The following is a 27,019-nucleotide window of genomic DNA, read 5'->3' as shown; positions in this document are numbered from 1 at the left end:
AAGTTAAAATAGAAAATGAAATATCATATCTTTTTGTTTACTACTGTAACTTACTCATGAAATAAGAGAAAGCTATATGTGAGCTATGCGAAGATGAACTGACGGTAAACCATATTTAATGCGATGGAATTTAGGTTGTCCTCTCGCAGACAATTTCCGGTTTCTCTGTAACGAAATTTCGTGATTGGTCGAGAGAGATCACGTGGCCTTGTCACATCGTCACAACCTGTCCACCGGTGTGGGTGGCAACCTGCCCACGGGACTGTGAGCAAATTGGCCACTCTGGCAGGTGGAAGTTAAATTAGTGATTGGCCGAGAGAGATCACATGACCTTGCGACGTCTAACCTGGCCGCCATGGCACGTGGCAGAATGCCCGCCGGGTTGCGAGCTACCTGCCCCCAATGGCACGTGGTAATTGGCAATTACGTATAAGAATTAAAATAAATTCAATGCAATTGACACCTGTTCGCCGTGGCGCTGCGCATGAGCCTTACGGGAGATCGGCAGTAACAACCTGGGTCTCACAGGCGCCACCGGCGGCTGTGCTTGATACAGCCACCTGCCAGGGTAGTGGCGCATCGCATAACCGCTGCACCACTGCTCCATTACTGGTGTGAGGACTCCCCCACGATCTATGAATGCGATTGAAATTTGAAATAGACTTTGACAGAGACAACTGCATAGAAATGGCTTAACTGCATGCGTAGTGTGAAACGTAAAGAATTTGTCAGGAATTTCAACAATGAGTAAACTGGTCAGTGCTCCATCCCACCTCATCTCAGACCTGCTGTGATAGCATGTAGTCGAGGCGTGGCCGGTGATGGTAGAGGAGTTTTAGTACAAACACGCATGAAACTGAAATTAAGCAAATGAAAAAATTTTACCGCAAGAGCAACATCACACACGCATTCACACCTTAGCAGGAAACCTAAATTCTGTCCCATTTTCGTCTTTAAAAATGCGGTTGAAAGGGGCCCAGAAGCTGCACTAAACTGGAAAAACTAGGAAAGAAAAGATTTTACTGAATTTCACAATGAAAACATCTCTTTTCACTCAACGTTGAGGCGGAAGTTCACTTTATTTGTCGTGTGTTTTTAGGTTTCTAAGGAAAGCGAATGCCTTAAACAAACTACGCATTTGGAAAACTTTAGTCCATTAAACAAAACATGCACGCATTTTTAAACTGCTTGTTTGGCTTATGATAGCCTCAGCGGCTTATGTGCCATAAAACCCAACACAACAGACAACTCCGCTAAACCATATGCGAGAAAATGCAGCTTAGCGGAAGCACTTCTTTCCGGGGAACCTTACTATAGTAGGAGTGGTAGAAAAATGTTTATTGGCGGGAAATAAAGCCTCCCCGGTGGTGTTCCTAGTCTGGGGCCCCGTATGTCGGGGCCACCGACAGCGCACGCTCCACCAGCCAGCCATTGCTGGCCAGTGGCCGTGGTGAGCTGCTCCTCCCAGGAGGTAGGTATACTTGTGGGGTGAGGAATGGATGAATAATCTGGAACGGCCATACTCTCAGTTTATGTGCGAAAAACGTTGATTGAAAGCACTTATTTTAAAAGGTTATGCGTGAGCAGGGCCTACATTTGTAGTTCAACTGCTGATTCTGCTAGGAGAATCTGCTAGCGACCACAATCGAAAGAGTTTTTCCGTGTTCCTACTACAGTATTTTTTGGGCTAAGCAGTACCAGCTGTCGCAGTGAAATGCTTGCACGCGCTGTACGGATGCGGATACAGTGAGTTCGAATCCAGCCTGGGATGGGATTTTTTACTACTATTCTTTTGTGTCTGAAAGTCCTTCCTAGCAGATAAACCCTAGAAATAACCACCAGGGGACACGTGTTAACTATCATAGTCCTGGCTTCGGGAAAAGTGTGATCCATTCTTTTTCTTCAGTCAGCGGGACCCGGTCCACGCGTACTGCGAGTAGGCAGGATTTTTATTAAATTTTTCTGTGACTGACAAAGAAAATGTGCTGCCATGAAGAAGTAAGCGTAACATCGTCGCAATACGAAAGCGAACGTTTTATTTTGTTGCATGTTTGATGCATAAGTGTTCATAGATTTATCTGGTTGCCTGTGCCACATTTCTCCTACCCGTACGCATGGTACGTCACTCGTAGGTAGTATGTTTGATAACTGACTATATCCACGTTCGACTAGATGGCTCCGACATGAGGGCCTGCATATAATTAGCATTATCAGCATGACAATGTGCCATGCTTGCCAATGCCGAGGCGATACTAGGCAAAGTGTGCTTATCTTGGTTTCGCTTCTCCGTCGTAGCATTTGCTGGCTCACAAGAGAGAGCGATGCGTTTGTATAGACGAAAGCTGTCTCACTAGACTATCTTCGCTGCCTCTTACATGCCGTGAGAGTGACTCTAGTGCTGGCCTGATGTTAATTTAACGTTTCAATCACCAAGTCTACGTTGTAGCGGCCGTTGGCAGTCGAGAACGCAGCCCTCACCACGCTCTTCGAGGCGCGTAGAGTGGAGGCAAGAGTGAGGCGTGCCGCGTCACATGGCGCGCTCTTGACTCTAAAAGAACCATCCCAGTTAAGACACGTGAATAATATGCAAATATGTGGTCAATATGATGACATGGGGCCATTGATTGCTTAAATTTTGACTGTCTCAAGACGAGCCACACGAGCATACACACTTCTTCGGTCACTAAGTTCGCATATTACGTTGGAGGCATATGCAGAAAGGAAAAATGATAGGATTGTTAAAAGAGCGTGCGTGTAACGACGTGCCAGTTTTGAACACTGCGAAAAATATGCTGCAAACGACGCGGCATGCTGGGAAGTGGGTTTGTGACTTCAGCTATCACTACATGCCAGACCAGCAAGCTCTTAAAAAAAAATCTAAAAAAATATTTTGAAAGTACCAGCTGCACCGATAGAGCCCAAAGTTTGTGGAATTGTAGCTTTTAATATGAGGAATAAAATTCAGTAAACAGATGATGTTCCAAATTTGGGTGTCAGGCCACGTTTAAAGCACCCCAGGCGGTAGAAATTATTCTGGAGCCCTTCACTACGGCGCCCCTCATAGCCCATGTGTCGCTTTGGGACGCTGAAGCCCACATATTATACAATTCGGTGTATCAGACGCTTGCAAGCTTATCATTTCTTCACTATAATTTGTTCTCAAATGAGGTCCCGTTTTCGAGCAAGTTGTATTGAAGCTTTATGGTTTATCGGAGTTGGAGGTCCCAGAGCGACTCAGGCTATGGGAGACACCGCAGTGAAGGGCCGCGGAAATTTCGACCACCTGGGGTTCTTTAACGTGCACTGACATCGCACAGTACACAGTACAGCAGCCGAGTGCCATAACCACTGAGCCACCGCAGCGGCCAGATGTATTGAAGCTAGATTTACATATTAGCTTGAAACAGCGCGTTATCTAATTAATATCGGTGAATAACTTCCAAGACCTTGTTATATTCATACAATTCTGATGATGCACTGTACAATCAAAAGTGAACAGCACTTGGTGGCTTTCGTTCGAATTTCTCGGTTAGATAGAAAGTGATCAAGGTTGTTGGAATAGCTGTAGACCTGCCACGTCAAGCTAATGTTATACAACTTTACACATAGTAAGAGGGCAGTACTGCAGCTGACGACAAAAGCGTAATATGTGTTCTAGAGCTCGCAAGGTGAACTACGCCAGTTCTTCACTACCCACACTGCTTTCTTACTGGGGCCCTTCGTTTCCGTGTAAAACTTGATTTTACACCATTCTAGCACGCCAAACAGATTTCTTACAAATCGGGTTAAACCTGTTCCCGAAAATGCGCCTTCGGAGAACGTGCGCTTTCCAGTGCCTAAAGTTGACGACTCTACAGAATAATTAGCGTATATGGTGTGCTTATTCAAGAGTGGTGTTTTCGGTCAACTGATGATTTTACACCTCTTTAACAATTGTAGGTACGAATTGCGCACAAAAGACACACACAGGAAAAAGCACCTACAACAGTATGCACCAACTCGCCCAACAAGAAGTTCTCCTTTAACAATGTTGTTCATGGCGCAACTTAATTCGAGGATATGTTCTAAAATTACGTTTCAGAATCTAGAGACCAAAACACAGGTACGTACTGACCAGACGTCCTATTGGATAGACGTTTTTAGCATACCGGAGATGTACTAGCGGAGACGTATACCGGTTTACCGGACCCCTCCTGCGCACGCGCAGTGGCTCCCCTTGACCCCACCAAAGAGGGGTCCGGTAAACCGGTATACGTCTCCGCTAGTACGTCTCAGGTATACTACAAAACGCTTATTGTATGAAGCGCTATCCACGCTAAGCAACGTCCTGCTCAGTGGCTCCTGCGAGTTTTAACTTTACCGCTGTCACATAGAATGATTGTTTTCGCAGGGTACAAAGGTAGGCCGTTTTGTACGGCGCGGTAGTGCTGCGTAGGTTGGCAAATTACTCGACGAAATAATCGTAATACGTAAAGAAAAAATCTCATTGGTAAGCCGTTTTGAAGTGCAGCCTCCCATTTCCATGTTGTTTTTGAAGTAATGAGCAAATAAGGTAGACATCTTAAGTCCCCGCAAAAAGGAAAATCGTCTTTTCCTGCAACAAATCATACGAAAAACTCCGAATCAGGCAACTTTACGCTGAATAACGCGACTTTTAGACGAAATCGATGGAAAAAATCGTGCCCGATTTTTAGCCCCCGAATTCAGGAAGAAATAAAACCCGAAACCAAAGGCCCGTATGTAAAATCGACGGCACCCCCTTTATCAAAACAGCATATATGCTCAAAATATAGATCTCTCGCAACGAATTCGTTAAACTGGGCAGTCTTCCGGCAAAAAAAAGAAAACGTTCCGTCAGATATTTCAGATAGGATCTCGTTCATTAACACACGCGCCAAGAAAGAAGCAGAAATCACGTTTCTTGCAATGAAGTGTTTCCCGCTGGCGATTTTAAGCGCTCACCAACCTGAAGAATAAGCCGCACAGCCTGTAACGCCTTAGCTGCCATCTGGAAGGCAAACAGAAAACTGCCTGCTAAAACAAACGCGAAACTGTGTACGTGGCGCCATCTATGCAAGCTTGTGAGAGACGTTGAATCACAACTGTCTCATCGCAGTTTCCTTTTTTCGCCAGGACACGGCGCGCGGGGCACTGTCCTGGAAAAATCTGAGTTACTCAGTTGTTTGCTACGTTACCAGAGCTAACTTGATGCTAGAATATGGGTAGCGTTTGTTATTGCTTGTTTTCACTTGAGAGATGATTGCGGAATGTTTCCACTTATAAGCTGTCGTCAACATGCCATGCACATTATGCTATGTGTCGTAATGTAGCAGTACAGTATTTCAGTGCACCATTATGTATACGACGTAATAGACCACCGGGCAGTTTGCAGTGCGCCAGGGGAAACCTGTCTCGAGAGCCTCTTTTTCAATAAGAACTGCGAGCCGTAACACTTTTCTTTGTTCTTGATTGCAGTGCCATCTGGCGGCTGAGGCTAGAAACACTGTCAGCAACAGTTTGAAGACGGGAAGATGCACAGCCTCCGAGATTGTACGACTAATCATCTGACGCTCCGTTCAAAGCGGTATTTGCGCTATGGTTATTGTTGGCACGACTGTCACAGATTGAACTTCGTCACCATACCGTGTGGGTATATTCGGTGCACGCATCAACTCATCTGGAGCTTGTACATACGGATAAAAACAAAAATCTGCGGGCAGTTTCGAAACCCTGGCTCAACACAGATGGTTCGCATGAGGCGGCAGCCTACAGGCAAGTGTCCGAAAATTTAAACAACATGCTTTGTTATTGAGGGTCTACCTTGAACACAACTGTGGTTTTATACGATTTATACCGTGCCGACTGGTTTTCTGTCGCGCGATGTCACAGGCCAGAGAAATTACGGTGCATACGGGATGATAACGTATGGGATTTCATCATGAACTGTTCGTACAAGTCCCTTGATAGATGCAATGTCCCTCATTCTTTTATCACATTGTTGTCGTCTGTCGCGCCCAATATGTTCAATCACTGCTCTCTCGTGACACGATATAAGCATATGTCCTGTTGGTATTACACAGGCCTCATATTATCTCTACGACAGTAAACGCTACTTAGGTTCGCTACGGGACAGTGTAAACAATTAAGATCACTCGCTACATTCTTTTAGATTCCCTGGAAAACTTACAGCCGCAAAAAAGCAAAAAATGACGTGAAGAATTTCCGCGTTCAGCATTTCTGCTACTCCCAAGAACCGTCTGATGGCGTAATCGAATGTTATTACAATTACTCCTTTCTGCCTACAGCCGTCGCGGTGGGTCAGTGGTTACGCGCTCGGCTGCTGACCCCAAAGACGCGGGTTCGATCCCGGCCGCGGCGGTTGGATTTCGATGGGGGCGAAATTCTAGAGGCTCGTGTACTATGCGATGTCAGTGCATGTTAAAGAACCCCCGGAGCCCTTAAATACGGTGTCCCTCATAGCTTGAGCCGCTAAACCCCCATTAACCGAACCAAATAAAACCATCTGCCTCCTGATGTAGATGTTTTACTTTGCAATATACAAAACTCGCAAAGTTGTTGCGAAGCAATTACTGACTAGAGCGCCGCTACAGGTCAAACCGAATCTGTAAGACCTATGAGCCATGAGCGGCTGAACTGCCGGATGTGATCCCATTATATGTCTTCGTGTCCTTAATGCTGCTGGAATTTGTCGCAAGTTTCGCACTCTGCTTTAATTTTGAATAGGGTGATGTAACAGCACCATTTTGGCAGTATTATCGCGAAATTTGACCAAGAACAATAACTGAACCTTAATGTGTTATTAGCAGCCCGAGGTCGCAAGGAGTGTGTGAGAAAATAATATTACAGCCTTTTCAGGACGACCACGCTTCCTGATAGGTTACTCAGTGAAGCAAGCGGAGGGAATTTTTGATTTTTTACATTACAATTCTTCTCAGCAAAACCTTAGTCAGCGCCAAGCACAAAGTGGTCCCTGCATCACAGACCAGTGAAGTTATTTCGGTTAATTGCAGATATCTGACTGTTTTTCGCTTCAAAATGCCCGCACAAGCCGTGTAGTTTTGAAAGGCTTCGTGTTGAAAGTTAAGCATAATGCTGGTTGATTGGTTGGTTTATGGGAGGTTAACATGCCAAAGCGACTAAGGCTATGAGGGACGCCGTAGTGAAAGGCCGGCTTTTCTGCGACGCCAGGTCCTTAAAGCTGTCGCGTTAAAAGCGCTATCATGATAGTGCAGTTGGTTGAACTTGGTCGTTTCAGGGCTCATTTTGTCGCAATGACCAACGAAAGGCGTCGCGTGCGGCGCAAGAATATTTATTGCTCAAACTCGACGCACATTCAGGGACAAGCAAGCATTCAACGTGAAATAAGAGAGGGCCTAGCCGCTGTATCCTAGGTTGTTTCGCGTCCAGGCGCGCAGGAGGCCTTTCGTGCCTCCCTTAGTGCCACCCGCTTGGGCGGTTTTCTGGTGGCGAATCCCTGTACTCCACGAACTTGAAGCGGTCTGCTGGCCGGAGCCTTGGTCCGCGAATAAGTTTGACTGCACTGACGCACTTGGCGCTTCCGGTAGCGCCTGCTGTGCCTCAGCTGCCTCGCCCGTCTGCACGGCGGCTTCTTCTTGCGAAGAATGCTCCTGCTGCTGCTCTGCGGACGTGTCCGATGCGCCAAGCTGGCTGAACTCGTGGCTAGATCCCCGGTAGTAGCCACGAGACGAAACACTGGAATCGCGCGCTGCGGACGACTGTTGCTCCTCTGACGTCTGTTGCACAGCCGCTTCTGAGAGAGAAGCCGCTTGAGAGAGGCCCGCCGCTAGTTTCGTGAGCTGAGCACTATTCACTTGAGCCTGAACACCGTCCTGTCCCGCGCTTAGTGATCCGAACGGCTGCAGGCTCTGGACTGCGCTCTGCTGAGTGGCGCGCCAGCCCCCGTTTCTGGTCACTCGTCGTTTCGATTGACTCTGCTCTTCTTGCGAGCCCTTTTTACTCGAATACCACGTGAGGAAAGGCGCACTAATTTTCTTCTTACCAACTTCGTTTACGACGGCTAAGGCTTCGCTGCCGGTAAGCCCGTTAACCGTGCCTTCGTTAGAGGTTACCGTGTTTTTTGTGAGACCCTCGGTTTTGTATTCACCTTGCGACAGGTCGTACGGCTGTATTGCGTAGACAAGGAACAACGGGACTTGAGAGTACATCATTTTGTACGCATACGACCATGGTTCTGGCGTTCGGCTTTGTGCTATGAGCGATCCGAGTTGAGCGCTTGAATAAGCGGCAGCTGTAGTAGATTCTAGGGATGACGCCAGCTGTCTGAGCTGAGCTTCGGAGAACTGGAAACCGGACTGCTCTTTTGACTGTGACTGGGACGATGTGAGCTGGGCCGCGGAGTACCGACGCGGTTGAGAGCTTGTAACTTTTTGGGATTCAACCGCGGACTGAACGCTAGAAACTTGGGTATTGGCTCCTGGAAAACAAACAAACAAGTAAAGCGGAAATGCCGTCATGTTTTGCATCGAAGTGCCGGAGCTACGGCACAGATAACGCCAACTTGCAACATTCGTGGGTATATTGACAACATGTCAGCATAGCCGCATTAAGTAATGATACGAGCAGACCCCAATAAAATAAATCAGCTTAGAGTTGGCGTGAATCCTTAGTAATACGAAACAGAGGCAGTGAACTAGCTTTTTCACTAATAAATCTGAGGCAAATAGCGCGTGTGAATTCATTAACTTGTTACAGTTTCAAGAGGGGAAGTTTTGCTTAATCTGTTGACCTTTTCATGTGTTTTTTATTTTGCCGAGGGAACCTAGAGACGGCACAAGGAGTTCAGAGTGAGCCCATAACTGTCGTTTTCTCACCTTCAGTACAAACCGCTGGAAAATTCTTCGATGACCTTGTTGCAGGGTCGAAAATCCAAGCAGGCAGGTCTTCATAACTGCACCCATTCTTATCCAGGATGTAACGAATGCATCTGTTATCCCTGCGGGGAGTGGTGGTGCGCGTTTATTGCACATCGATTTCAGAGGCAAAACTGTCCTTGTTCATAAGCGACAATACTTATTACATATACTTTACTCCTCAAGTCAGCTACCGTTTTCATTGTTACACAGAGGGGGAGCCCTCTTAAAACCATTCGGTTATCACGAATTTCGAGATGCATCACTTGGAACCGCAGCAGTTACTTTTCTGTCTACTGTATTTAATGTAAATCTGTTCCCAATTTACCTCAGAAGCGAGAAATAGCGGCAATGGTATTGGAGATAAACCGGATATTTTTTTTATAGGAGTAGGCGCGTTCCGTGAAATTTAAGCACATGCCACTGCTCATTCGCTGCATATCATATTTTACACTTGCTGAGGCGTAAATTAATTTAAAAAAGTAAGCAATCACGATACACTTGGTTTGTGATAGTAAACAGTTTTTCATGCCCTGATATGCATATAACTATATCAAACAAAACAGGTAGTGCTAAGCTTCGTTAGTTAGCGCATAAATTGCCGGTGAGAGCCGGCTTACTGCACTTTGTGGTGTGCTGCTTTGATTTTTTGCTTAAACAGCGCAGAACAGCCACAGTAAAAACAGGCGAGCTATGCTGTGCTAAGGACGAGCGCTGTCTAACCACTGATTCTTCTGAAGCGACACAGAATAAACAGTTGGTACGCAGCGCCTGTACTCTCTGTAGTGTTTCTTCTGTGTTCCGTGTCGTTTTTTGTGCTGCCCTCTTATGACTCAAGCATGAACCAACTCGCTAAAACATAAAATTTAATTTTATCGTTTTTTACCTGTAGAAACGACCCAAGCCCGTGCTTGGCTGGTTCGTGACCGAAATGTCGCGTCTTGAACGAGCAGCACAAGAGCTGCACCGTGCTCGCATTTTTTGCTTGCCGGCACTACAGCCGCAGTACTCTCGTACGGTCAATGCGCCAACTGGACGGAAACTACGACCGCACGGCAACTACGGGCAAGCACGGCGCAACGGTAACAACGGCCATACGTTATCGCATTGTCCTTACTAGCCGCGCGACTGAGGTAAAACACTCTCTAGAAGCGGCCACTAGCTGTAAGCCCACACTATAGTACAGTCGTTTATTATGAGGAAGCACGGCGGCGCGTTGATGGTCGGGGGCGTGCATTTCACTGTGATCTCAGAGGCGCTTGACAGCACCAGCCCCTTCACGTCATGTACTACCGGGAGCAAAAATAACTGACCGCTCGTCCAAGTTACGAACCGTGCCCCACGGCATGCGGTGGCCACTTGACGATGCACTCTTGGTGTTGAGAATGGCGCAGTTACTTATTTTTGTCCCCGATAATACACCCGGCCATTTCCGCACATGCACTTTTTCTCCTTTGCTTCGCTCTCCGCACCGTGATAAGGCGCGTACTGGTCGGCTGGGCGATGTTCGCGCGATACTGTGTACATATCCCGCTGCAAGAAACCGCGCTCCCATTTTAAATCATGGGCAATCCTCTGAAAAAAAAAAAAAGAACTCTGAATTTAACCCTTTTTTTAGGCCATGCAGTGCAGTCGAAACAATTATGCGCACGCTTTCTCTTGCGATGCCTTCGGTTTCGCGCTATGCTGCCCAGTCTGCTACGCCGGCTGCGCCAGAGCGATCCTGGAATACTCCCACCACCGCTCGCAGGGTGGCGCTGGCTTCGAAGGCAGCTAACTTTCCTGTGTCCGTGGCGCAACGTCAGGGAAGTGACGGGAACTGGAAGCGTGGTATTTTGTCTGCGACTGAACGCATGCCGAGACAGCGCCGCAGCTCGCGTTTAAGTCGAAAAGTCGAGGCAACGTTTGCGGAGGCATGGTGATGATGCTGATGATAGAGCGGACACGCTGAGCAATTTCTGGGTTCTGGCTGCTGCCTCGCAACGACCTACTCTTGAACATACCCTGAAGGTAAGTCGCATTTGTTTATTCATTTATTTTACCTCAAGGGCCTTGTCACGGGGAATTACATGAGAGGCAGCCATACAGTTTGCATCACGTTAAATAATCGCGAAATGACTGATTCAACGTGGACTTCGGTCACTGAATCGGGAGTACTCACATGTCCCGCTAAATTTCGCTGCCGTCAGAGACTTTGCATTTTGAAACACTGACTTACGCCTGCATTTAGTACAACAGCCACGCCCGCCACCTCGTGCTAAGCAGGCTCAACCATGTGCGGAAACGCGTGCTCCGGTACTCAGATGTCCTAGAAACAGCTTTCCCTAGAAACAGCTTTCCCTAGAAACAGCAACCGCTAATGTCAAAACGAAAATGACGGCCGCTGGTTAAGCAAACGATACTCTCGGGTTTCGACAACCTGTGTAAGTATACTCCGCGCTTGGTGCAAATTCTTAGTCAGGACTTGGGTTTAAGGAAATTTTCTGCGAACTTGTTAGGAGTGGAGGTAGCGGCAGGTACTGAGCAAGAATTACCGGCTTAGAGGTAATACCAAATTTTTCACTCCAAAACAGTTTTTTTTTTATCAGAATGTCATTTTGTGCACCCTATATAGGGGTCGTTGCTATATGCGTACTGTCTGGTCGTGTTGTTTCATTTCGAAGAAGGCAGCACCCATTTCGACCTTCCTCATTCTTCATGAGCCTGAAAAGCAGGCTTTTTCATTTGTCACACATTGACTGGACAATATAAACGGCAAAGAAATGTAGCTCTTAGTGCTCCATTTGCTTAACGCATCATCCAGGAAGGCACTCAGCCCTATCGCGAAATATACTCTTTGTGCCGCCTCCGAGGTGTGTACCAAAGAAAGTTCGCAGTAACTCTTTAGAGTGATTATACTGGAGGCGTCTTAAAAGCAGCTAATCGGTATTTACTCATCCGGCTTGTGAGGCGTTTAAGTAAAGCCATACTCCATCTCACTACTTCTCTCAGTGGGTGACGAGCCCTCGTAGCTTCCACTGCCAATGGGTGTAACCGAGTGGATTCCAAAAGAAGGCAAGCGTAGTAGAGGGCGACAGAATGTTAGGTGGGTGGATGAGATTAACAAGTTTGCGGGCATATGGTGGCCGCAACTGGCATAGTACAAGGTTAATTAGAGACATGGGAGAGGTATCTGCCTTGCAGTGGGCGTAGTCAGGCTGCTGCTGATGATGAGCAACGTGCGAATTTTTTCTCCGCCTCGGCATGAAGCAGTGTGCTGTCTGGCCGTATCGCTGTGCGCTAACCCTCGAATGTGTGGTACGACATCGATGTGGTGAATATGCTCTTTGGAGGTACTCATTTCTTACTGTGGCTGTACATATACGGGCGAAATATTGCGTCCTGTTCGTAGGTGGTGTTCACATTTCAATCCGGCCTGATAGTGCGTGTACGGCGCGGCGCCATTTTCATCCCGGAGGATCTCCAACAACGTGCAGTGCGGAAATTGGTAGCTCGCTTCTTTTATACCGTGGTCGATAAATGAAAAAGAATGTGTCTGCTTGTAGACACTTTTCAGCGAGAGGTACGTACAGGCACTTTTCAGCTGCTCCGCTCGAAGAAAGTATGCAGCGCCTCCTTAGTAGCCGCACGATGCGCTTTGCTGTGCAAGCGGCGTCTTGGCAGCGACCTGCACGTTGTACATCGCGTAAGGTTGAAGCAGCTCAGATTAACGAGTGGTTCAAAATTTTTTTTTCTCGCTTCGCATCTTATGTCCTGGACACGAGCTTGCAGGTAATATCCCCGCCCCGTCAGGTCACACTTAAGTAGAAGCAAAATGCAAACACTTCCTCGCCTAAAAATTTCAGTCGGCGTTCAACAACAGTGGGGAATCAGCGCATACTCTGCACTGCAGCGAGATTAGAGTTCGGGGCACACGAATTCATGAAGTAAATTTGTTTTTTTTAGTATTCAGGGAGTGAGGTTGCTATTCAATATCCTTTTTTCTTTCTACTGTAATCTTTCACGTATGTGGGACACATACATACAGTTTGGTATGTATGTTCCTGTTCTTCCATCCACACATTTAAATACTGCGTGCAAGACATTGACAAACTATTATTTTTCTACTGCAAGTGAACCATCCCTGCGGCCAGTACTGCATCTCTTCAATCAGATGCAGGTAAGTTTAGGAGAGCACGTTGTTGGGCGAGTCGGTCGTACATACTTAACGAAGGGAATTGCGCTAAAAGAGACACGGACGAGAAAAGACAAGGACGGGCGCAATCCTTCTCTTTCTCGTCCGTGTCTTTTTTAGCGCAATTCCCTTCGTTAGGCAGGTAAGTTTGTGGCTGAACTTACCGAATAATTGACTGATCCCCCCCCCCCCCCCCCGCCAAAGATTGTTTTGGGAGGTGTTCTGTGCTTAGTTGCAAGCGAACAGATTGTCAGAAAGGGTCCGGTTATCACAGAAAGAAAATTCAATAACCTGGCTTTCAGCTTTACCCAGGACGCGTGCTGATGTTGCTTGTTGCCAAGCGGCCACCGCGTGCATTATCGGTGTGGTGGGCTGCCGACTACTTTGCAGCGATAAAATCTGACTTACTTTCTTATGATTCGCTAAGTTATGGTGCAAACAATATCGCGGGAGCGATTTTTAATAATAGCAGTTTACAGTGCTCCTTACCATTTGGGCACCTTTCGTCTTGCGTTGTCTTTTGGAGCGCTGGAAGGCGTGAGCAAGCATAGCGCAACAACAGGTTAGGGCTCCGTCTCGAACTGGCACCTTTTAACGCGCATACCGCAAATGTGTCAGCGTTTGTTCCAGAATATTTTTTTTTCAATGGACGAACTGATATTATTGTCCCATTTTTTAATTCTACAATGAATCACAAACATATAAGAGCAACCCTTGTTTTTAATATGGTCTCATATATGTTCACGTATGTTGAAGGCATTTATGAATCATTGATTGTCACTGCGAGCGGCAAGAATAAGAATCGCAAAAAATTGTAAGCCGGAATGAACGACTTCCGTCATTGGGTATCCCGTTTTATATTTTTGACGTCAAAAGGAAGTGAACTATCGAAATCTTTGCAGAAACAACGCGCTTGAGACCTCCTCTCATACAAGAAGGATTAGTGAATGTTAGTAAGCGAAATCGCTTATAGTGTTAAAAAGGAAGAAAAAAATGTCTGCCATGAACTGGCCCCTTCACTTTAAAGCAAACTCAGGCGCTCACAGAATTATATCCACGTTGGCATAGAAAGAGGACAAACGCGAAGACTATTAGTACGCCTTTCATGCAGGGTAGAAATTCACACCGTTCTATCTCTTTGTAGTTGGTGTTCTCGTTCAAGAAGGTAAGTAACCTTCTGTTGTAAACTTCAGCTAGAATGACGATACCCACGCAACACGGATTCAGTGAATTCACTAGATGCTAAAAATGATTCGAGACACCTAGTCCCTACTTTTCTGTGCGCATGAAGTGACGTCTTTTTAGTTTTTTTTTTGCCGATAACGGCTTTGACTTACGTAAGACAGAACTTCGGAATATACGCCGCACTTTGCTTCGTACAATTTATTACAGAACTATTTATCGCCTAGAGTTTGTTTCGCTTCCGGCGGGTTGCGACGTCAGAGGCCAGCATACGCAGAACCGCCACAAGTAACGTATGCCCACTGAACAGTCAACGCATTCGCGGCTCCGTTGTTTGCTGGGAAAAGCACGAACGTATGGATACATCCGACGACGGCCATATCCACGGGGCCAGCCGCCTCAGAGATGTTGGGCTGCTTCGTCTGACTGCAAGTCGTGGTTAAATTGCAAGCTGGTTCATTCAGTGCATGCGACTTCAAAAGGGATTGATATGTTGTCGTATACGTAAGCAATGAGCACGATAGTGCAGCCCTTGTCAAAAGATAGCAGTCGAAGGGGTTTACTACCATGCCGTGTATAGTGGGGCTCTTGTAGCATCCTTGGAAATCCTAAGTTTCGAAGAGTTTAGGACGAGAGTTCCTCTGGCCTAAGGAGATAAGTAACGCGAGCGACGCATAACGAGCCGCACCGCGTGGTCCGGAATTAAACCCGTTGAGCTCTTTAGTTTTGACATAGGGTACACATAATCTATGCGTAAAGAAATCGCAGCGAAGTTATTCAACTTAACGGCATTATGAGCATTGTTCAACAGTATGACGCCGTGCCAGTAACAGGAGAGTCTGCAGCACTTGAAGCTTAATGTCAATTTTTGTGCGCGTATGACGCGGGCATAAATCCTATAGTTCGGATTATGAAAGGCTGGCAGTAATCAACGTAAGGAAGTGGCGCAGATGTCTTTGATGGCCAGTGACAAGCAATAACTTCATCATTTCTTACCTCGCGCACACTGGTGCTTTGCGCTCTTCGACGTCAAGCTACGTGGCACACGCTCCCAAACCCAAAGCTTCGCGTTTATAAGGGATGGTCCACTTACCGGCTTGAGCCATATTTTTCTTGACCGTGAGTCGCTGCTGCCTCTGCTGCTGTTGCTGTTTTTGCTGCTGTCTGAAAGGTTGGTTCTGTTGCTGATACTGTTGCGTTTGTCCTTCCTGACTGCTTGGGTCAAGCACAGGTGGTCCGTAAACAACTTTTTGACCTGTGTGGAGAAAAAGGGTGCATTGCACAGCTGCGCAGCAAGCAAAGCAACTATCGATGTTATAGAGGCGGTTTAACGAGTGATTTCATCGTACGTTGCAGCTTCATGTTAGCAGTGAGTGTGATGTGGTCCGATGTGAAATTACTGCAGAACTAGATGTCTGGTGCGGTCTTTCACTTGCGAAGATATGCTTCTATGGAGGACTTTTCTCTCTTAGGCCACCTTTTTATTTCAGTTTTTGGTGCTGTTGCGCCTTCCTGATAGAAAATTTCACCTTTGGAACGTTTTCGGGCATCGGTAGCAACATCGGAAAAGGAGATAATTGAAGCAGCATGGCAATTCATCTTCAAGAACCCCTTTTCATCGACGACTTCCTGTTTAAGGGCACAGCACGGTCGCAGACCCTCTTTTCGTGCGATGCGTTAAGCAGCTACTGCAAGCTTTCACTCATTGACGAGAATCTCTCCTCTTCCTCTCGCGCTCGACTTATCTCCTCGTCCTCCTCCGCCTGTTGCTGCCCGTGCAGCGAAGTGCTACTTCGTTATTCATGAAACGGAGAAAGAGCACTGGGCTCGATGCACCGGTGGCCTGGTGCTTCGAACACTCGCTGCCTGCCCAAGAGACGCGGCTTCATTAGCCGTATTTGTGCATTTTTTTCCCGCTCCAGTTCCTTCAGTGCCAGCGCCTGCCTTCTGTGTGCACATGTGTGTTTGCTTTTGAACATATTCGTGTGTGTGAATGCGTTGAAATGCTGGTATGGTATGAGGAGTTTAGCGTGTCCCAAAGCTACATATGGGCTATGAGAGATGCCGTAGAGGGGCTCCGGGTCAATCTACTAAGTGCATATATCTCGCGATTTCCGTCGGATTGTAATACAGCGTATGTTAACAGCTCTAGTGGCAAGAGATTACAGGTGACGCGCAGCACGACGGCTCCCACTATGGGAAGTAAAGCGCATGTTCTGTTCTTTGCAGTTGCTTTTGAGCGGCCGCAGAGAGCGTGGGTGCGAGTGGTCACCTATAGTGTTTGTTGAGTATTTGCGAGCTACTGGTTGTAACGAACTTGCGCGCACGGGGCGCTGACCAATTTGGCTTACAGCGCCGTAACGAAGATGAGCGTTTCTAATATAGATGATGCATAATATTATCTTTTATGAAACAGAGAGCACCTAAAGATAATAGCGTGCATGCAACAACAAACAGGGGTACAGCGTCAGCGGAACAAGAGTCTATCGGGCAGCGCTAATGGCAACAATCGAAAATGGTACTTAGTGTAGTCTCGGCACGCCAGCCGTTAAGAATAATTTTTCCCTTTTGTTCAAAGAACCAAGATGGCTTTTTCACCTTACAATAATAATTTGTTTTTTGGGGGAAAGGAAATGGCGCAGTATCTGTCTCATATATCGTTGGACACCTGAACTGCGCCGTAAGGGAAGGGATAAGGAGGGAGTGAAAGAAGGAAGAAAGAAACAGGTGCCGTAGTAGAGGGCTGAAGAATAATTTCGACCACCAGGGGATCTTTAACGTGCACTGACACCACACAGCACGAATTTTATAAAAAAGTCGCTCTTACCGAAAGCGAAGGACGTTGCTATGGCAACCACCGTCAGCGTAAGGAGCTTCATGTTGTTGTCAAGGTGGCTCCGCTGGATAAGAGAAGGTAAAGCTTTACTCCGCAGAAAAGAAAGCGAGACACATCGCTTGGGTTTACGGTGAACTTACGTAAATTGACCTATTTTTAACCGAGACTTACTTGGTCACGACGGAGCGATATGTCTTCGAGTAACCCTGCTACTAACCAAATTTCGATACTCAATGTTCAATCTAGCTTAAATGTGATAGCCCCCACCGGAACACAAATGATACGAGTGGAGTGTGGAAGTATCTTTGATTCGCTGCCGCCGGGCTCCCCGCCTTTGGCGTAATCTTTTCGTGGGACAAAACCGACGCCTCCAAATGGTCGTCGGCAGAAGCGCGTGCCGCCTTAGCTACAATTTAGCATGTCACGTCGTAACTTAGCTGTTAATAAGACAGAGCTGGGCGCAGTTATGCACTTTGACAATTTCCAGCCAAACGTTTCGTCATCTTATTGTCAAACAGTTCTGAGATGCTCCGTTGTTTTCGCAAAGACGACATTTCAATGTTTGTCGGAGATTTATATAAGCGGGTACACATTGCAAAAAAAACAAACAAAACAAGTGTCATCAGTAACTGCATGTCATAGCCTTAGACAAGCTGGATAATTTACCTTTTTTTTCCTTTTTTAACGTTGCGCAACTCGCATGCACTCGCTCGTAAATCCCCTCACTTGGGCACTATAGCTAGCTCGAAACGAGTCGCAAGATAGTGGGTAATGCACGGTCACCTGGAAAGCGGGTTGCAGCTCGTGGCCTCACGACGAGTGCGAGGGACCGTCGGGTCACGTTCTCGGCTGACCGCAGCCCCGTCTCGGGAAGATATAACCTAGACACGCTCGCGCGAGCTGTCCACTTCCAGAGAAAGCCCAGCCGCCGCTCGTTTCCGCACGCGTTTGACGGCCGTTTGCGTCACTTTCAAATCGTCTCTTTCTCAATGGCGAGCCATCGGCCCGATCGTGCCGGGGCCATCTTGTTTACAGGTCCAGATGGCCTCCGTGGAAGCGCTTTTAAATGCCCGCCATTGATATCGGCCGAAGAGAGAAGTCACGACATGGTTTTCGATCACCGTTTGGCGGCTAGGGTACGCTCGCAACGAAAACCACCGCGGCAGGCATTCGGACGCAGTTTCAGTTTTTAATCCCTTCGCGTTCCCTAAGCGCGCGGAGTTGTGGCCGAGTGGTGTTTGCGTCTCGTATTGATTTGCGCGATAGAGCTGCCGGTGTGGGTTTATTGAGTGCACCCTCGGACAAAGCACGCCGCGAAGCGCCCCTGCTGAGCATCGGAGGCGGCCGCAACGTCTCCTCGCGCCCATTCGCAGCTCGCAGTCTGTTTCGGCGAACAGCGAGCAGGTGCGGGCCCTTTTCGACGAACCTAATTTCCGTTCGTGGCTCGCCGCGTCAGTGGGCTCGCAAAATCATGACCACTGCGTAATTAGGTACGTCCTGCTTCGCCGTACCCTTCGGCACTTGCCATTCTTTCCTCTCGGCGCGCCTAAAAGGTGGCGAACGGTTTGCGCACACCCTGTCCGCTTGAAGCCCGCTGATGGGGCGGCGCTTTCTTAAATTATGGTCACGGCTTTTGCTTTTGCAAACCTGAATTGAAAATTTTCATTTTAGTCATCACATTCACGAACACGTGCGGCACGTTTTCGCAGAAGGCTCATTTGCACCTCGGTGGAGGAACCGGACATGGTCATGGTCAATGCTTAGTTCGTCTCGAGTGAGTGTGCAAACCGTGTGCTTTTAGTGTCGCTTACGTCGACAATGTGCGTTTTGCCGTCACTTGAGCGGGAGGAATAAACGATTCTGGGAACGTAACAGTACATGCTCTTGGACTAGTTGTTTGACATTATTTGCATAGCGACGCGAACGGACAAGAGGCAGAGGTTGTCGCCGTGTGTCGCCCTTATCGACTCATCACCTTACGCTGTTAAGCAAATATGAAAAGGTACGAGTTTACTATGAGCATATCGCAAGATACTTACCAGTTATTTGAGGAGCAGAGAGCTGAAACCAACAAGGGATAAAATTTGTTCCTTAGAATGTAAAACTGCCACCCAGCGCAAATTTCAGTCAGAGACATTGAGTGGGACGTCATTTAATATGATTTTAACATTAGAAGACGAGAAGCTTCCACATTTCCATTCGTAAGGAAATAGACATGGAGTGATGCGTAATCAGAGCTGAAAAAAAATCGTGATGAACCTGTGCTCGTCTGTTCAAAAACGGTGACGCATAACAAGGCAGTCTATTTGCTGTCCCGTGAAGCGCAAGCGACCACTTTTTACGGCGACGGAAATTTAGAGTTACCACCCTTAGCTATCGTTGCTTGTCAGTAAAAAAAAAAAAAAACCTTGATTACTATGCTACTGCAGTATATGGCTACGGCTTATGAAAGGCTAATTCCCTCAGTCGCGAATTAAAATTTACAGTCTAGCGATTGGCGCGAAAGAAAACACAACAGAAGAAAAATACTGGCAGAAAAGATGAGGCTGACTGTCATGCAAGACGCACGTGAACGGCAATCTACACTTGAGGAATAAAGAACAAAGAATAAGGCGCAAGAAGGAGCAATGGCGCTGCGTGCACTAAACGGAGCTGAAACTACGAGTGCTGTTGGACACACAACTTGGATCTCTTTTGCCTATGTGCAAACATTGCATGTCACTACAGGATGGGGTTTGCAGAAAATAAGAAAGATTCGCCTGACAGTTTATTTTGAGGCAGGATATATGGTCGTATACGAAATTCTACAGTCATAAGGCGGCTCCTGTGTGGACCACAGTCAGCGCTGTATCATATATTCACTTGTGACAAGAGCAGCAGTCCTGGGACTCCTTCTATTCCGTTCTATTCATTTGTATTTCTCCCACGGGCATGCGTGTGCTTGCATCGAACTAAACAGCTTGTACTTAGTACGATGTAGTTGTAGTAGTAGTACAAACTGAACAGAAAGAATTAATGTATGCAGATCTTGTCTTAAGTCCATTGACGGTACAACAGTCAGCACCTCGAAGGCGGAAACTGTGAGTAATCACCCTATATTCGGCGCCATGTGTATGCGCGAGCCTTTATTTGATCTGGTGCGGGGCATACTATGACATCACAATTAGTGTATTAGAGGAATGTGCGAGCAGATAATGGAAAAGTGTCATTGCTAGCACGAGGAGATTGCCTGTCTGCGCCCAATAGCAGCATTCGTGGCAGCGGGTTTCTGTTGTGTGAGCTTCCCTTATGCACATTACATTTTCCCCCAGTTTTTAGCTATTTTCATGTTTTCTACAATCTATAATGGGCTCCACGTAATAACCACCTTAGCTGGTAGCCAAAACCATGTCCTGTCTTTTTTCTCTCCACTTGTCTTTCGTGCTGTTCCCTATATTAAAAAAAAAAGAAAACGTGTCTGCTAGCTAGTCTGCAGACGCTAAGGGTTTTCTTCCTGTGCGAGCACCAGAGGTAAGCACATGCCCTCATTTTTGGCTTTCCTCTCTCACAATCATCAATAAATTATTGTACCTCCGTCACCCTCACCTTTATTTAGTATAAGTCCATGGCCCTCCCTCGCCTTCATGCTCACTTAGTCGGTCCTCCCTCACCCTCACAATCAACATACTTAACATTCGAGTTATTTTTTTCTTATTGCAGCGACATGCTGATGTTGCTATAAATCGCACTAGACGGGATCTGTTGTACACTGTGTTAGCTTCTGTGTCGAGCCGCGTGGACCTTGCTTTGCGCTCCGAAGTTCTAAGTAGCGAAGATTTTCCGCAAGAAATAACGCAGGGATTACAGTCATGTTGCAGCCGATCGCTAGTAAGAGATGCGCCAGTCTGGTAGTTCCAGCATTGGCTAAAATGACCTGTGCCGAAAGAATGGTGGTCGTGAAAGGAGCGGAAAAATCCTTCCCACGCTTCCCTAAGCAACCAACCAATGGCGAGTGCCCGGAGAACTACAGCCAGGATATTCTCCGGGTTGCTGGTATAGATACACACTGCCGTATTTAATAGGGCTGACCTACGAACTGCTGCACACTCCGTACTATTGGAGGAGTGGGGGACGACAAACTACTTCACCCCATGTGCGGAAAAATGAGCTTCGAATTGCTTACCGGCGAAAGGGTTAAGCCTGATTATCCGCTTACTGAAGGCGTGGGGCGTAAAAGGCATAATGGAAAACCAAAAAAATACTCTTTATCTAGCTGGGGCAAACCACTATCACGCGCAGAGCTCAAGAGTAACCAAAAGCAAGGCAGTGAAGCGCACACCACTGAGGAATTATAAGGCTACTTAAGCAAGAATAAAGAGAAGGCATGTTTAAATTAACACATGTGTAATACCGGCGTATTTACCGAAAAAAAGATGCATAAACGTACCCCACCGCCTCTGCCCTCTCTCCCCTCGCCCTCACAAATTTTTCTGCGTCTCATCCTCACCTCACCGAGTGAAGCCCACATGAGGTGAGGATGAGGATGCCCTCATGAGGGCTCTCCTTCGTGAGGGTGCCCATGTTCGGTGGCAAGCACTGTATGACAGCTTCTGCTGCTGATTCCTGCGTACTATCGTTGTCACCAAAGTTCCTTGGCCAGCCGGCCTGTTGCCGAAGCCGGATATAGAATGCGCCTCGTGGCAAAGCCCCTGCGTCATGCTCATGTGCGTTAAATTTAGTGGGTTAGCGAAATACCTTCTCTTCATGTTTACTCTCAAAACCACGTAAAAATCAGTGCGCTGCCGCATGCTATTCGCGCCCGTCGCAGACGCGGATGCTTTGGGCCGGAAATTCTGCGACAGAAACAAAGTGCGGACCTTACAAAAGTTCGCAGGCCATCACTTTGTTTAGAAGCCCATGTACAGTGCGGATCGCATCGAATACACATCACTTTAAATTTGAATGAGCATACTATCTTTCCTTACTCACCCCTTTAAAATTTGGAAGTGTAAATGTTCTACTAGAACTACGCTACAAGGCCCAGCAGCAAACCCGACAGCTAAGGGAACGTTTAGAGAGGAGGTCACGTGGTCGAATTCGGCCAAATCTAAGCTGAAAACTGTGAAAAAGAAAGGACATAACGTATTGTAAAACATTGCCGGCAAGTTTCGCTAAAACGCACGCCAGGTATTTTTCTAAAGAGCTATGAGATACAAGGATGACTGCTTCATGCGTTTGTAATACAGAACGTCAGCAGCAACAATGAAAAGGAAAGTTGCAATCGTTGATTGCGATGAACGAAACTGCGCCGGGTACGTCTTTAACGAGACACACTGCCAAGCCTGTGGCTCTTCAAGGCCAGGATACGGTACTCTCGCATCAAGGCCGGCTCGCGCGTACTTTCAAAGCCAGCTATCAAGCGCTATTTTTCGCCGGGGTGCCAAAACGCTACAAGAGTACGCTACGAAGTGCCTTTGCGCCATGCACAACAAGCGTGCTTTGTAACCGCTGGGAGTGCTTAAACATGCCATGAAAGTAAAAAAGTCATCTTGGCACCGCAGCGTTGTCCACGGATGCATTAACCACCCCAGGAAAAAGAAGCAGCTCGATTGTTTAGCGCAGCGTGCCATGTGCACGACGTGGGTCGACACCTTTGCCGCTGCGGAGTGTTTAGACCACATCGTTTCCCAGTCAGGCGTTAAAAATGCCGACCTGCGTCAAAGATGCATTGCTGCGCTGCACAGAACGAATTACGAGGCAAGTACGAACGCACGGGTAAGGACACTGGTACTGCGTTTGAAACGGTCGATTTAACTGCGTGGCCATCGCAATGAGTTTAGTATTCAGCGATCGTGTTATGGAAACATGCAGGTATGCTCGGAGCATTCGGGACGGGGTCACTGCGAGTGTATGTGTCACTGGAGGACGGCGTGAATAAACGTCTCCTTTTCGGTCTTGGAGACCTGTTTCCTTGCCGCGAGCTGCTCTCCTCTCTGCGGAGGTTGAGTGTGGCGCCATGGTGCTGTGTTGCAGCGGTGCCCTACTGTGCGTGTGGTGACGGCTGGTCAGCAGAGGGAGGCAACCTCATGAAGTCGACCTCAACTTCGAAATGACCTCAACCTCACGTCGTGAGGAGAGGTTGAGGTGAGGTCGGCGACGGCTCGAAATTTTGTGAGTGAGGTCAGCAATCCAGACCTCACCTCACGCGTGAGTTTGAGGTTGAGTGAGGTCGTCATTGATTGAGGTCGAAATTTTGAGGTCGAGACTTTTTGCAGTTGCCACGTCTTACTCCGACGAGTGCAGCTTACGAAGCCGAGCTGCAGCGCATCACCACAGTGTTTATGCAGTGACGCTTGGTGTTCGTCTTCCCCTGTCTAGACAACCGGATGCCGCAGTCCGCTCTTAGCTTTCGGTGCTGCGCCGTAATGTCCGTTCAGCCCGAGCCGACAGGAGGACGCACCTCTCTGGTCTTCCCGGGAAGACCAGACAGTCACAGCACGCCACTCTCCCTTCCCCTTGCCCCGCTGGCGTAGCACCCGTAGCTGCCTGGCGGTCGGCTCAAACTCCCGGGAGCGCGCAAACCACGTAACTCACTTTGACCCGTGGTATAGCTTCGTTTGATGCCGCAAACAAATAAGTTCAGTCTAACAAGTACGCAATAAATTCGTCGCAGCGCGGATGGCCCCAAGCAAGACTGCTTCGTGTTCATGCTCGTTGCCGGCACTGACGTCATGGCTCTTGCCTTGCAGTCGAAAAAAAGGGGACCCTGCTGTACACAGAGAAATTTAGTATTCCACGTGCTGCCGCCGCGGTGGCTGAGTGGTTACGGCGTTCGGCTGCTGGCCCGAAAGACGCGGGTTCGACCTCAGTCGCGGCGGTTGAATTTCGATGGAGGCGAAATTCTAGAGGCCCGTGTACTGTGCGATGTCAGTGCACGTTAAAAAACACCAGGTGGTCGAAATTTCCGGAGCCCTTCACTACGGCGTCTCTCATAGCCTGAGTCGCTTTGGGACGTTAAATCCCCATAAACCAAACCAAAACAGTATTAGTTAAACTTTCCCGCCCTCCTACCGATGGGAACGGCTTTTAGCAGTACGAAGAGCGCTTCAGGTCTTCGTCCGACGACACGTTGACGGTTGGGGCAGCAATTCCAACTTCTCAAAGCAAAACTTATTTATTAAAGACGGGATTGAAATACAAGGTGGTGATGATAAGGCAGTTTAAAGAAAAGGCTGTTAAAAACGGCCGAGCTTGAGACTCGGCGCGCTCGTCCCAAGTCGTGGTTTCCCGCGGGTTTTAACCCGTTCGATAATTGGGCGGAGCTTGAGTAATCTAGCTCTCGCCCAATTTGGACCACTAGCAAAGCAATTGCATCGTATGTACTAGTTGGCGGAGCCCAGGGCTCGCCGGTCCGAGCCCAGTGGAATGCGCAGCTTGCTGCATGCGCATTCGATCCACCGGTTGCCACGCGTCGGGACAGAAAGGATTAGTGCCCGAGCCCAGTGGAATGCGCAGCTCGCTGCATGCGCATTCGATCCACCGGTTGCCACGCGTCGGGACAGAAAGGATTAGTGCCGCCTCTCACCCTAAGCGCGGGCGTCACGCCTCGACGTACATTCCTCGATTCCCCCCCTTCCCCGGGCATGATCGCTCCTGGTAACAGGTGCGGGGGGGAAGGGGGGGGGGCATCGGCCCCGTGGGCTTCCACTTAACACCTCCCCACCAAGAATGTTGGGGGGACACTTGCTGTACAAACAACATACCGAAGCCCACAATAGCACAAAGAATCCGGCCTTCAACAGCATACAAAATGCGCGAAAGCAAAAGGGTCGGGGCCCCCACTGGGCGCTGTACCAGCACAAAAAATACCCTTCTGCATCCTACCAACAATTGAAAGAAAAAAAAAACATGCTAGGGAAGATACCTTCAGGCATGCAGACGCAAGCACCATTCTCAGTTATAGGAAGACAAGCAGAAATGAAATCCTCTCGTAAAAGCATTACAAAAATTTCCCACGCAACAACATGGAACTGAATACCGAATGAAGAAAACATACAATAACTCCAGCTCTCATGCATATACACCGCAACACGATCCGACGAGGGCAAGACAAAAATAATGACACGGTGCTCTTCGTCACACACGGATTACCTGTCAAAACGAGAACAGTTCACATAGGACACAATTTGCACACTGGCATGAGCGAATTCATCGCGTTCCCCCACTCTCACCCACCGCCCGATCGTGTGCTCGAGCCACAAAGAATTGTTACGCCTATCGCAACCTGGCAGTGGCAAAGTGGGTTAAGGTTGTGGCCATTATGCGTTTGTCCCTATCCACCAGTATCGAACACGTTGCTTGGTCGCATCAAAGCGAACAATACTATATGCACATATGGGGTGCAAGCCTCCGCGAAAGGTTTTAATTGCTCGGGTCTAGAGAACCTCTTAGAACGTGGTTTGGCCAACTCAATGAATTCGTCATCAGAGACCTCCATGTTCTCGATCTGCCTGTCGCCCAGACCCGCACGGAGATCGCAGCATGGGTCGCGCTTCGCCTCTATCAGCGGTAGTGTAACTTCGCTTCTTCCAGGGCATGAGGTGAATCCCCCGTCGTCACTGCTTTGATTCCCCTCATCTAGAGCCAAGCTTATTGCGGCGTTGAACGAGTCTGAGTTCTCCGGCTCAGAACAGCCTAGCCTACCCAGCTGTGCGGGCTTCTCCGACGCCGTTGTAAATGCTGCGCATGCCGTTTGAACGCGAACGCACATGCCGCTTTCGCAGCTCTCTGCCTGGCATGCTGGTGCTTCAGCTGGCAACAAAAGGTCGCACGGTGCAACCGGGCCGTCCGAGCAGTTCATGCCGTTGCGCTCATCAGTGCCATTAACACCGCCAACAACAAGCTCGGCTGCCTCGCCAGAGTTGACCTGCACAGTTTTGTCATGCGTCGAATTTTTGCCGGCCACGTCTGTGGAGCTCACTTCCACCTCGGGAATAAACGGCTGCTTTTCTGTGTCGACAATTGAGGTTGACTGCACGACGTGCGGCTCCTCGACGCTGCTGATCGCTGCACTATCCGCAGGGACCCGGGATTTTTCTCGACTGCTCTCAATAAGCATCGATTGAATGCCGCTGCCGCTATCTTCTCTAATCGCCGCATCGATCAGCGTTTGATGAGCGTCGTTCACGATGATAGGGCATGGCTGTGTCTGTGCCGTCTTCGGCAGTACACGCGCCGCTCTCCGAGAGCGTTTCTGTTGCTTAATTCTCATCCTCTCCTGCCGTAGCTTCTCTTCGGCTACCGCCAACCGGCGCTTGAGGTCTCGAATAATGGCGTCGCCTCTCTCCTTTTCTATGGCCCGCTCGGCCTCTGACATTTCTGCGCGCTCAGCGCCATACTCGTACTCATATTCAAATCCATAGCCACAGCCACTTCGCAAACTAAATGTAGCCATTGTGCCTTGCGTAATTCTAACCCTGCGGCTCAAGCACTGCCGAGACAAGTGAAGTGAGAATGGGGAAACTCACTCCGTTGTCGGGCTGTCGGTCATGGCACTTGCTTCGTGGCAGCAGCAGGTCACGTCCTAAGGCGCAGAAGGGTGGCCGGAATCTGTAGCTCGCAGCAGGCCCTTCACGTCCTCCCGGCCTTCAAAGTCGCCAGCCGCCGGTGCCGCAGAAGTCGCCTGCCGCAGGCGCCGAAGAAGTCGCCGCGCTTCGCTCCGTCGGTCTCGCCTCACTGGCCCCTCAGCCTTGACTCCGAGGCCTCGCCTGGACTCTGGTCCCCGGGTCTTCTCCCCAAGATTTTGTGCTGCGTCAATCTTCAGGAAGGTACTGCCTCCAACCGCTCTGCAGGAAGCCGCTCAGACGATCCTGGTCACGGCACCAGTTAAACTTTCCCGCCCTCCTACCGATGGGAACGGCTTTTAGCAGTACGAAG

General features: G+C 48.4%; 1 protein-coding gene and 1 long non-coding RNA gene across 2 annotated transcripts; both read right to left on the bottom strand.

Annotated features, from left to right (window-relative positions):
* Positions 1–7,309: 7,309 nt before the first annotated feature.
* Positions 7,310–12,577, bottom strand: LOC144113755 (uncharacterized). The gene is made up of 3 exons (XM_077647060.1): positions 12,483–12,577; positions 8,874–8,995; positions 7,310–8,476 (listed from the first exon to the last, which is right to left on the bottom strand). The coding sequence occupies exon 3, from the start codon at positions 8,208–8,210 to the stop codon at positions 7,395–7,397; it is 816 nt and encodes a 271-aa protein (XP_077503186.1). The 5' UTR covers positions 8,211–8,476; positions 8,874–8,995; positions 12,483–12,577; the 3' UTR covers positions 7,310–7,394.
* A 204-nt stretch (positions 12,578–12,781) lies between these two features.
* LOC144113856 (uncharacterized) lies at positions 12,782–18,105 on the bottom strand. Its single transcript, XR_013310890.1, has 5 exons — positions 17,888–18,105; positions 17,096–17,168; positions 15,362–15,523; positions 13,576–13,614; positions 12,782–12,798 (listed from the first exon to the last, which is right to left on the bottom strand). It is a non-coding gene; the product is annotated as an uncharacterized LOC144113856 (long non-coding RNA).
* Between the last annotated feature and the right edge of the window lie 8,914 nt (positions 18,106–27,019).

Source organism: Amblyomma americanum, chromosome 1 (genome assembly GCF_052857255.1).
Source record: "Amblyomma americanum isolate KBUSLIRL-KWMA chromosome 1, ASM5285725v1, whole genome shotgun sequence".
Classification (NCBI taxonomy): domain Eukaryota; kingdom Metazoa; phylum Arthropoda; class Arachnida; order Ixodida; family Ixodidae; genus Amblyomma; species Amblyomma americanum.
The sequence above is the reverse complement of the archived record's forward strand: the minus strand, read 5'-3'. Positions and strand labels throughout refer to the sequence as shown.